Source organism: Somniosus microcephalus, chromosome 3, assembly GCF_052327205.1.
Source record: "Somniosus microcephalus isolate GS21.2 chromosome 3, FLI_Smic_1.0, whole genome shotgun sequence".
NCBI classification, from domain to species: Eukaryota; Metazoa; Chordata; class Chondrichthyes; order Squaliformes; family Somniosidae; genus Somniosus; species Somniosus microcephalus.
In genome coordinates this window covers 247297852-247309278 of record NC_140989.1, presented here as the reverse complement: position 1 = coordinate 247309278, position 11427 = coordinate 247297852, and the positions used below count along the sequence as shown (strand labels likewise).

Here is an 11427-nt window from a genome sequence, read left to right as displayed (position 1 = left end):
GTTTGTTTCATGAAGCCTGCCTCAGCATGACAAGTCCTGGTACTTCAGCATGCCCTCGGGATGCCAACCCTCCAGGATTGCCCTGGGGTCTCCAGGAATTGAAGAATAATCTCCCGGACACTGCGGCAATGTTTTTTTTCTCATATTCTTTGAACATTTCTGTTTATTAGTTATAGAAATAATGGCCCAAAAATTCGGCTCTCCCCGGGTGAGCACGCACGGGGTACTCACCCGTAGGCCAAATGGAATTGCCGGTTTCCTGCATGCACTGCGCATGCGCGGGAAACCGGCACTTCCGATCCTCTGAACGAAGAGGTTCAGAGGTCGAACGCACACGCAGGGGAGGCTGCGCGTGCGCTTTGAACTTAGGTTTTTTTTACAGGTTTTCCCGGGAGGGTAAGCCTGCAGGATTTGCACATTTAAAAAGCAGGCGTAAGGCCTGCTTTTTGCAAGGTAAGGGTCAATTAATTAAAATTAAAACATTTTTTCCACAGGTTTATTATTTTTAAATACTTTAAAGCAAGGTAAGTTTATTTTTAGCCCCGTTATAATATAAAATTATTTTTTTCAAAAATTTAAATTATTGTTTAAAATAGTTATTTAATGTAATTTATAGTTTATTTAAAAAGTGTGATTTAAAAAAAAAATTATTTGAGGGTTTACTGCTATTTTGGGCCCGTAGTATTTATAAGTTTTGACAGGTCTACCTGTCAATCTTATGAATGGGCTTTTCCCTCCTCTGATTGGCTGCCCATGGCTCACGTGATCCCAGGGGACGCATCGCACTAACTGCGCCCCTGGGACACGCAAGCACAGCGCGCCGGCAGCTGGGCCAGGCCCCGGAGCGGAATTCCACGGGGCCCTACAGCTCAACTGCCGGCACGCAAGGTAAGTGCAGGTTGGGGGCTTACACCCGCGGGAAGCCCCCGACCCGAATTTCTGGGCCATTGGAAATGGGGAACAAATGGGCTGTTTGACTGGGGAGGGCCACTGGAGGTGGGAGGTCATGTGATGAAACCTCCAGCAATACCTCCAATCAGAGTTGGCAATCTTGGTGTGTCCAATGAAAGATTGGATGACGCTCGCACCGCATGCTAGACACACAGCCTCATTATTCACTGCCAAAGTGCGCCTCGTAAAATCAGACACACTGCAACTCGGGCAGGTGGCCTCACGCACATGATTTTGCAACCTCTGTCCATTGTGTGGGAGGGCCTGTCCAGTGGCTTGGGGGCCTTGCAAAATTGGGGCTATAGTGTTTGGTGTAGGTTTTGTCCACTGGCCTATCCCTCATGTGGAATAATAAGGCTTGAGTGAAGGCTGGTTTGAGGATAGTAAAATACAACACATGAAAGGAAGTAAACATCAGGTACATAGGTAATGCATTTGGGGAGGGCTAACAAGGCATGGGAATACACAATAAATGGTAGGACACTGAGAAGTGCAGAAGATCAGAGGGACTTTGGAGCGCAGGTCCACAGATCCCTGAAGGTAGCAGGCCAGGTAGATAAGGTGGTTAAGAAGGCATACGGGATACTTGCCTTTATTAGCCAAGGCATAGAATATAAGAGCAGGGAAGTTATGCTTGAACTGTATAAAACACTAGTTAGGCCGCAGCTAGAATACTGCGTGCAGTTCTGGTCACCACATTATAGGAAGGATGTGATTGCACTGGAGAGGGTACAGCGGAGATTTACGAGGATGCTGCCTGGGCTGGGGAATTTTTGCTATGAGGAAAGATTGGATAGGCTGGGACAATAGCAAAATACTGCAGATGCTGGAAATCATAAATAACAACAGAAAATGCTGGAAACACTCAGCAGGCCAGGCAGCATCCGTGGAGAGAGAAACAGAGTTAACTCTGTTTCTCACTCCACAGATGCTGCCTGATCTGCTGAGTGTTTCCAGCATTTTCTGTTGTTATTTTGGAAAGGCTGGTGTTGTTTTCTTTGGAACAGAAGAGGCTGAGGGGAGGCCTAATTGAGGTGTATAAAATTATGTGGGGCCTAGATAGAGTGGATAGGAAGGACCTATTTCCCTTAGCAGAAGGGTCAATAACCAGGGGGCATAGATTTAAAGTAATTGGTCGGAAGTTTAGAGGGGATTTGAGGAGAGCTTTTTTCACCCAGAGGGTGGTGGAGATCTGGAACTCACTGCTTGAAAGGGTGGTAGAGGCAGAGACCCTCATCACATTGGATATGCACTTGAAGTGCCATAACCTACAAGGCTACAGGCCAAGTGCTGAAAAGTGGGATTAGGCTGGATAGCTCTTTGTCAGCCGGCACGGACAAGATGGGCCGAATGGCCTCCTTCTCTGCCGTAAATTTCTATGATTCTATAATTCTATGATTAGCACAGAGATATAGTTAGAACACAACTGTATGCACGTCTATCCATTTTAAAGTGTATTTAGAGGGCGCCTTATTTCTTTCTGATGTTTAGTCCAATCTAGATATTCAGAGTGCTTGAGCACTTTGGGCAACACAGCTGGCTTGAGAAGAACTTCTAAAATCATGGCCTGCAAGAGTAATTAAAAACAGAAATGGAAGACATCCATTTGGCGGCACAGCTCCTGATACCTGAGGAATGAAAGATTAGTTCCCGATCTTAGCATGGCCATTATGGGGAAGCCAGGGCCTTTTCCATTGGGATGGTGGGGAGGAGCAGGAAAAGAAGGACAATTGGAGGGACATTATCATATCTCCGACCTCCTATCACGGCCTGAAGAGCAGCATTAAGAGAGGCCGAGAAGCAGCCCTGCTTTGGGTTACAGTTGCTGCATGGCCCAGTGAGACTTGCACAAAGTTAAAATAAAAGAGGAAGAAAATGAATAGGATTTTACATCCTCATTAAATAGGAAATGGAAAGCATTCCATTAGATTCCTAAGCACACATGTTTACTCATTTCTAAAGCTTTTTCTAAAATTGAGATTTATTCATAAATAATTTGTCATATATAAAAATAAACAAATCTAAGATTTACATGCTACAATTGTCATTGTGTAAGTTATTATTGCACAAATGCTTCTTATCATTAAATTGGTTACCAATAAAAATTAAAGTGTGCTGTGTTTCAAAGTGACATAAACTCAAAGCGACTGTCCATTAGGACATGCATTTGCTATCACAGGTATTATTTTCACACAGAACAATCATAAATCAGTAATGCAACAAGACCACATAAAGTCCATACACAACTGTATGTTTCTCAGGCAAGCCTCTCTACATTTCACTGGGATATTTTACATTGTACACACAGCCAAATCCATTTGTACTCAAACCTAATTTAAGCAGATTTCAGAAATGATGGAATCATTATTAAGGCCTAATAGGTTTATCATGTATCAAGGGCTAATACAATCATTCCTGTTGTGAACCTAATGGTAAGCAGGACACAAAATGGTATTTTTCCAGATTTGCACTGTTTTGCATGTAGATTTTCCACTGTATTTTTGAATAATATGCAACCATGATATTTCAAAATTCCCAACCAGTTGCCAATTGCTGATTATTATAATCTGTTTGCCAATGTTGATGGGTCAATAGACAATTGTCAAAGGAGCAACATGACTAGAGGTGGTGCGGCGTCACAATGCATCAGTGCACTAGTCCGCTACGCAACTGCTACCTCTTTCCAGCCTGTCGCCCCTCCTCCCCCGTCGCCCTACAGGGCAAATTCTCTGTCTCTGGCTGGGCCACTGGAGAGGTGCCACGTGGAGAACAGATTCATCCTCTGGGGAAAAGGGTAGGAAGATCAAGGTGCGTTGCCTTCTTAAATCTGTTTCCGGTTGGAAAATGATATGCGGGGACTTGGGATAAATCAAAGATTTTAAATGGTGGTGTCGGGGAGGTGGGTGGGTAGAATGCATTTTTAATTTTTTTTTAAAATAAAGTTATTTCAGCTTTTCAGTAATATATAAATTAGCAATGTGAACTAAAGCTTATACAATCCAAAGAAAGTTTTAGTCTCATCAAAGTTAACTAGGTTTGGATACGACACATTGACATAAAGGGATTCTCCTTTGGAAAGGTGTATTATTCCTGCTTGATAGCTATTTGTAGCCCATTCCCTGCCGTTCACAGAACAATAGTTTGTCTTCTTGGTTTCCATTAGAATCAAGTCTTTATGATAGCGATCCGTTCGTTTGAACACAATGTGCTCCAAGTTCTTGTTTCCTTCACATTTATACGCTCGGAAATAGATCTTTGAGTAAACGAAGAAAAGCCCAGATTCATTGACAACCAGGCCTCTGTTTCTGTACAGTAGCCCCCTGGTGAAGGCGTAGCCTCGCCGATCATCCCACATGAGTGGGTTGGAACCTGCAGTGATTGAGTCCCCTGCAATAAAATCAATGCAAATAAAGATCATTAAAAAAAATTCAGAATTAAACACAATGGGTACTGCAGACACACTGTTTTAAATTTACATTACATGAGTGACCAGGATAACACAAAGGGACTGATTGCTTGAGGCGAATGTATCTAATTAGCGCCTAATTAGTAAGGATTCTGTTCTACTGTAGTAGAATTAATATGTTATAGTAGATGGAATATTCAGTATCATATCATTTCTAATTCAAACGGTGGCTGTTTTAGGTATGGAGGCTGCTGTAATATTCCTTGTTACAGGAGCAAATATGAATTACAACTCAATGGCTCAGATATTCCGATCCCTATGGGTGAGTACGCGCTGTGTACCCACCCGTAGAGACATTGGAAATGTTGGTTTCAGGCATGCATAGCGCTGGAAACTGGCATTTCCGATCTGTCAAGAAAGCTCTTGACAGATCCTCCAGCTGCCCGGGAGAAGGGCCTCTGCGGGCAGATAGTTCCGCTTTTTGGAGACCCTCCGCCCACAGAAAACCCTTACAATTCTTACGCCTGGTAAAAGCGGGCATAAGGCCTGCTTTTACCAGAATAAGAGTTGAAAAAAGTTTTAAAAAAAATATTTTTTTCACTGCTTTATCATTTTAAAAAACTTTTTTAAAAAGTTTATTTTTAGCCCTGTAAAATACTTTAATAAATTGTTTTAAATTAAATTTTTGTTTAAAATACTTAATTTATTGTAATTTCAAGTCATTTTAAAAATATGATTTTTTTTTTTAATTTATTAAAGTTTGACTATGTTTTGGGGGTGATCTCCATTCATATATTTGACAGGTCTTCCTGTCAAATGTATGAAGGGAGATTCCCTTCTGTGATTGGCTCCCCATGACCCACGTGATCCCAGGGACGCTGCCAACCACCTGCGCCTCCGAGATACGTTGGCCCTGCACACCGGCAGTTTGGAGAGGCCCAGGAGCGGAAGCGTGTGCGTCCCAGGAGCCCTCAGGTATTTTTCCAGATCGCAGCTCTCCGCCCGTGGGAGGCCTGTGATCGGAAAATACGGGCCAGTGTTTTTCCCTAGTTTTTCTGGAATGAATGCAGCCAAAACTGATGGGCTGAAGGTCGGAGATCATAACGGGTCTTACGTGAAATAAGTTTGGCCAGAGTCAAACCAATTTCGCAGTGGCACAAGAGTGGCCATGATTTGCTCGGAGGTGCCTTAAAGGTGGCCAGTGCGGGAGACTGTACCTACGTAACGGGTGCTGTTCTGTTGTTAGACTGATGTAGAAGGAGTGTTACACTGCATCTAGCCATGCTATAGCTGAGGTATTGCCTCATGCTGGCACTGGGAGCTTAAGTTATGACATTGTTCCATTCCCCGGTATTGACAATCTGCACCTGGATGAGCATAAAAACCCAACTAAACATACATTTTCAATTCCACAAAATCGCAGGCCTGGAAATTAAAACTGACTTTATGGTAAATAACAGAATTTATCCCATTCCTTTTTATAATAAATGGTATCTGGTAATAATTATACCTGTGAGCAAGTACATAAATTCCTTAATTTTATTCAGATCTAAAGACAATTTATACTTCAAAATACTTTTTGATGTAAATTGATGCAATGAAAAAGTCCATTCAGACTTCGATTTATAATTTTCAGAAGTCCAATACCAGATTCAAGAAATCAAGATTGAACAAAGATGGAGCACCGATACTCTGCCCCAGTCAATATATATGATCCAGCACTTATTAATTGTATTAGAGACAGCTAGTGGCAAGGTGGCAATACTGCGCCTACTTTGATTTTTATTACATAGAGAGACTGTCTGATTTGAAGACCTTGGGACATGGAAAGATTTAGGAACAGGAGAAGCCCAACAAATCCATGTATTTTTTGCTGATATTGACCCAGCTTCCTTCTCACCATATCCCTCAATCCCTTCACACACTGTCCAGAAATATACTTAGTTGTCTCTTCAACCAGATTTTACTATTAGGCTCGATGACCTTCTCTTGGTAACTTGGTCCGTATGGCTATTTCCCCCCTTGTGTGAAACCTTAAGTCCCTCATATTTAAATGATGCCACCTAGTGCTTGAAGCTTTTGTCAGTGTGAACAGTTTGGATCAACTTTATCGATGCTCCTTTACAATTTGAAAACTGTCATCAGGTCACCCCGAAGCCTCCTCTTTTCCAATGAGAACAAATCTAAAGCCCTTAATCTTTCCTCACAAGGTTCCGGAGACCAGGTGTCACCTTTTATGCCCTATTCTGCACAAACTCAAGGGCAATTCAATCTTTTGTATGCTGTCTGATTGAATGTAACTGTCCACTGAACAACTGGGCTTAATCTGACAGTGCGTCAAACCATTCAAGATGAAAGTGATCTTTGAAATGCTACTTCTATGTTTTATCCTTAATTTTTATAGGTTTATTTTTGTCAAATCTGCTTTGGTTTTCTTTTCTTGGTTTTTTCCCTCCTATTTTCGCACTGCTCATTTTTCCCTTTCGGTTCACTGCTCTCTCATTCTTTCTTTCTTGTCCTATCTTTGAGTCTCTCCCGTTAGTTTCTCTTTCACTTTATGTCCCTTTTCCTCTTTAAATTCCATTGTTTTATGCTCCTTCTACTCTTCCTACTTAGGGATATGTAATTACTGACCTGTGAGGTGTGCAGCTGCTCTGAGATCCTTGGGTGGGTCTGTGACATTCTGAGCTCCTATTAAAAGACACAAGCAATGAGTACATAGCAATCAGAGACAGAACTGCATAGAACATCATATACTGAACAAATACAAGCTCAATTATGGTCACTTAGATTGATTGAATCAAAGCATTGATTGCAAAGGAGCATTAAATATGAATCTCAGTCCAATGTCAGGTTAGAATAAGTGACATTAAACTAGCATTTTCCACACTCCTACTCATTCAAAACTACATCGAAGTAAGTGTGTTTGTGGCTGTCCATATTGCTGTATTCCCCCTGTTCATTTCCATCATGTTTGATGCCAGGTTGTGCATTGTCCTTTTTATATCATCTTTCCCTTTTTAATCTTAAAATTGTCCTGTGTTATCCTATAACTATAATGGAATTCTCTGATGAGTGCTGGGTCCCAAGAGTCCCTAGAATTATATGTGCTAAACTTGTGCCTCATGCTTATCAAATTATTTACACTCACCAATAATCTTCTCTGCATGTGGACTCTTGCCTCCATTACCCTGATAAAAAGAAGGAAAAAAAATTTAGTTTGCAGATTCTGATCTCAATTGCTTGACTTATCCTCCCCCGCTCCCACCAGCCCCTATTATTTTGGGTGGGAATGTACCTGTTTTACTTCTTGGACCTCCTTTCGGAGATCGAGTAAATAGACCATCCCCAGAGCCAACCCTGCAAGTGCTAGGAGGACCAAGTTCAGAATCAGAATGGTGCACACAGTCTTCCAGTCCAGCTTCTTCTTTTTCTTCAATGTGGGCAGTGCCCAGGTTGGCGCAGGCACATAAGGATTAAGGTTCGGACTGCCATCCACCATATACACTTGTGGATACAGGTAGTTCTGTTGCATGGTTCAGATACACAAAAAACCAAGCCGGCAGTGCTGTATTTCCTACGGTGTACAGCGATCCCTCCTTCAATCGTCTCTCCAAGAGCAGAGTAATCCACTGGCTCACGTATCACAGACCGGGCTTTCAACTGTTGCGGAGCTACTTTATATAGCGAGAATCCGTTCCGTGCGTGGCCCACGCACACACCCCCTTTTGATTTAAGTGTGACAATGGCTGACCAAATGTTTCCACACACTTGCCAAGCCACTTTACAAAAATGTACGCATTTTATCAACTGATCGCAGTTGCATTAAAGGCTTGTGGTTTGTGCCTTAGCTGTTTTTGCAGTTGCTGCCTTAAGCCATTTGTGGCTTTATACGCGTCAGTAAAAGATCGCAAATCATATTGATACACACCAAGTAGGTTTCACAGTTTAAATGTATGAAATCAACATGTCTTTTGCAAACCAACTATATGTTTAATATTGGGTTTTTGGGAGGGGCTGGGGGGCGAGGGGGTTATGTGAACATGCCCAGCTGACCACAAGGCACTTCTAATTGAGGAGTTTCTGTTTGATTCATAGCTTTATTTGGCATTGCAGGATATTTCAAATATTGTACACCAGAATGGACCAAGTGTTGCACTTTCAAAAGCTACACATTGCTGTCTCTAAATGTTATGGTGCGAGGTGATGCCCTCACAGATTGCCCTCACTGCAAATTAATTTACAGTAACACATGGTGCAGAGTCTCTCTTGAAATATTCTATCCAATGTTAAAGACAACATTTTTTTTTAATTACATAAGCAGAATCAGGATCTCATTCGTTAGAAAGAAAGAACTTTGCATTTATTTAACACCTTTCAGAACTTCAAGATATCTCAAAGTGCTTCACAATGAGGTACGTTATGAAGTGTAGTCACTGTTATAATGTACGGCAACGTGGCAGCCAATTTGCATGGTCCCACAAACAGCAGTGAGATAAATGACCTGATACTCTGTTTTAGTGATGTTGGTTGAGAGATAAATATTGGCCAGAACAGACTTTTTTATTGGCTTTTACAACTGCAGCGGTTAACATCTACTTCAAATATTTGCACTTGATCACCTGACCAGCAGTAAAACAGAATTGTCTTGTTATCCCTACTGAGAAATGCCTTTGCCGACAGGCTTAGTGCAACTCTGTGGAGAATCTTGGTCATTTCTGGCACATCTACTTTTTGGTGAGATCTGTGGTGGAAGTGGTGTCAGAAAGAGACACAAAGCCAAATCTTGGCATCAGAGTTCTAAGAAAAAATTGGAGAAACTTGAGGCAGAATTTTAGCCCAACCCCGCTCAGCAAAAACTGGGCAGGTATGCAGCAGAGACTTTGGAGAAATTCATTATAGCCCAGGAAAGGGCGCTAACTTTAGAAAAGTTTGAGAATTAGCTCCAGGCGCTAATGATTCAGACTGCACGTAAAATTCACTCTCATTGCACAAAGAAAGGATTGGAGCGCTAACAAGTGCTAATGGCCTAGCACAGTGGCGTGAAACTCAAAGCACTGACCAATATCAGGTGCAGTCTAATCACAAGTCATCATTGCCACAGGCTCTTTCCAGTTATTAAAGAGGAGGTTCATTGATGCTGCAGAACCTCATTCTCAGCATTTCTGGCAGCACAAGCAGTCCAAGTAGAAGGAGCTAGATGACTCAAGAAGCTGCACTGATGGCACATCCACGCCCCAGGGAGAGAGCCTGCAGATTCAGCGATGAGGCATTGGAGGCGTTGGTCTTCGCTGTGGAGAGACGGAGGGCACTGCTCTACCCAACAACTAGCAGGAGGCCCCCGCTGCAAGTCTTCTGCACCATGCGGAGGGAGGTAACCCAGTATGTCTCGGGCAGCACTGTGGTCCCCAGGACTCACACACAGTGCAGGAAGAAATTTAATGACCTCATTCAGGTGGTCAGGGTGAGTCAATGCCTCAACAAATGCTAAATACCACCATCTGAATCATAGTCTGCACACACTGGCGAAAGCACCACGCCCCCAGCACTCACCCACCAACAATCTCTACCTACATCTCATACTCACTTCTCACACCTTGCACACAATGACAGCTATTCATCTATGGCAGCCACATCACCCAAACACATTGATCTACACTCACTCGCACACTTTTCTTTCTCTTGCAGGCCAAGGTGGCGCACAACAGGAGGGAGCAGGAGCACACTGGTGAGGGACAAGCCGACACCCAACCACTGTCTGAGCTAGAGACTTGAGTGTTGCAGATTATTGGGCACAAGGTGGTGAGTGCCATGGCCACTGGCGAAGTTGACCCTCTTGTGGACAACAACAGTGCGTTCATCCCTACTCCTTCTTCTCACATCCCACTTCCCCCTCACACCACAAGCGTTTTGTGCTTTCCAGCTAATCATGTTGTCTCCATGCATTTCCCCTTTCCTGCCCCCCTCACCTTAACCCGACTCTTGTGCATTTATGCTTTCAGATAATCAGCAAGCACCTGAGCAGCCTGTCTCTGGGGGCACCGTAGAGAGCGAGGTGGGAGAGGAAGAGGAGGAAGAAGACACCACATCACTACATGTCTCACCCACAGGCACCAGCTCAGATATGGGCACTGCACATTTTTTAGAGGATAGTATTGTACTGGAAACTGCACAGGGTGATGCACCGGGGACAAGTGGGCTGCAGCAAGTCCAGGGGGAAAGGGTAGCTCGGAGGCCAGCTCCCTGGAGGGTGAGTTCTGCTGCACAGGACTCAGATGAGGACCTCGATGGGGAGGCATTTAGAAGAAGGGTGATGGGCATGCGCATGGAGAAAATAGGTGCAATGGCAAGGGTGCCCGAGAGCCTCTCGTCAATGATAAGCAGCGTGGAGGAGTCCGCATCCAACATTGCAGAAGGCTCTGCGCACACCATGGAGCCCATTATTTGCAGTCTGCAAAGGATGGTAGACTCCCAGAGAGACCATGGCGACCCAGATCTGATGCCACGTGTGATGGGTGATCTGGCAGCTTCCATTGCAGCACAGGTGGAAGCGATGCAATGTCTTAGAGCTGTAATGCAGTCTATGTGTGGTGGCATCCAATCTCAGACTGCTCTCATGCAGTCTCAGCTTGATGCCACGCAAGCTCTGACTGTTGCCATCATGGCTGGGTCTACCACAATTGACCGGGGCTTTCACGGTGTCGCAGCAGGCCAGCAATCTGTGCTCCAACAGCTTGCTAAGGATGCTGAGATGCTGCCCCGGGGGAGTGGCAGTGGGTCAGTGGAGCAGGAACCCGCTGTCCTTTCTTAGGATGACAGCATTCCTGCACCCACCACTGCCACTCCGCCATTGCCCTTGTCGCTGCCTGTCATCCAGCCAGCCCAGACTGCTGCTGCCCATGCTGAGGTGATGCAGTCTACAGCTGGGCCTTCCAGGCCCAGAGCAGGTTGAGGGTGTCCTGCAAGGCCATCTGAAGTCTCCCGCACGAACACTCAGCAGCCTTCCACCAGCTGTGCTGCAGCCACTGGGCCAACACTTCGTAGGAGCACTAGAGTAGGCAAAGGCACAG

General features: G+C 44.1%; 1 protein-coding gene across 1 annotated transcript; it reads right to left on the bottom strand.

The window, feature by feature from the left end:
- Positions 1-2925: 2925 nt before the first annotated feature.
- LOC147121808 (tumor necrosis factor ligand superfamily member 6-like) lies at positions 2926-7989 on the bottom strand. The gene is made up of 4 exons (XM_085982322.1): positions 7656-7989; positions 7509-7548; positions 6992-7048; positions 2926-4338 (listed from the first exon to the last, which is right to left on the bottom strand). The coding sequence occupies exons 1-4, from the start codon at positions 7890-7892 to the stop codon at positions 3935-3937; spliced, it is 738 nt and encodes a 245-aa protein (XP_085838448.1). The 5' UTR covers positions 7893-7989; the 3' UTR covers positions 2926-3934.
- Positions 7990-11427: the final 3438 nt, after the last annotated feature.

Coding starts and splice junctions, on each gene's coding strand:
- LOC147121808 (XM_085982322.1), bottom strand. CDS start 7,892: ATGCAACAGAACTACCTGTATCCACAAGTGTATATGGTGGATGGCAGT. Junction 7,549..7,655: donor AGGTCCAAGAAGTAAAACAG/GTACATTCCCAC, acceptor TCTTTTTATCAG/GGTAATGGAGGCAAGAGTCC. Junction 4,339..6,991: donor AGCAGCTGCACACCTCACAG/GTCAGTAATTAC, acceptor ATTTTATTGCAG/GGGACTCAATCACTGCAGGT.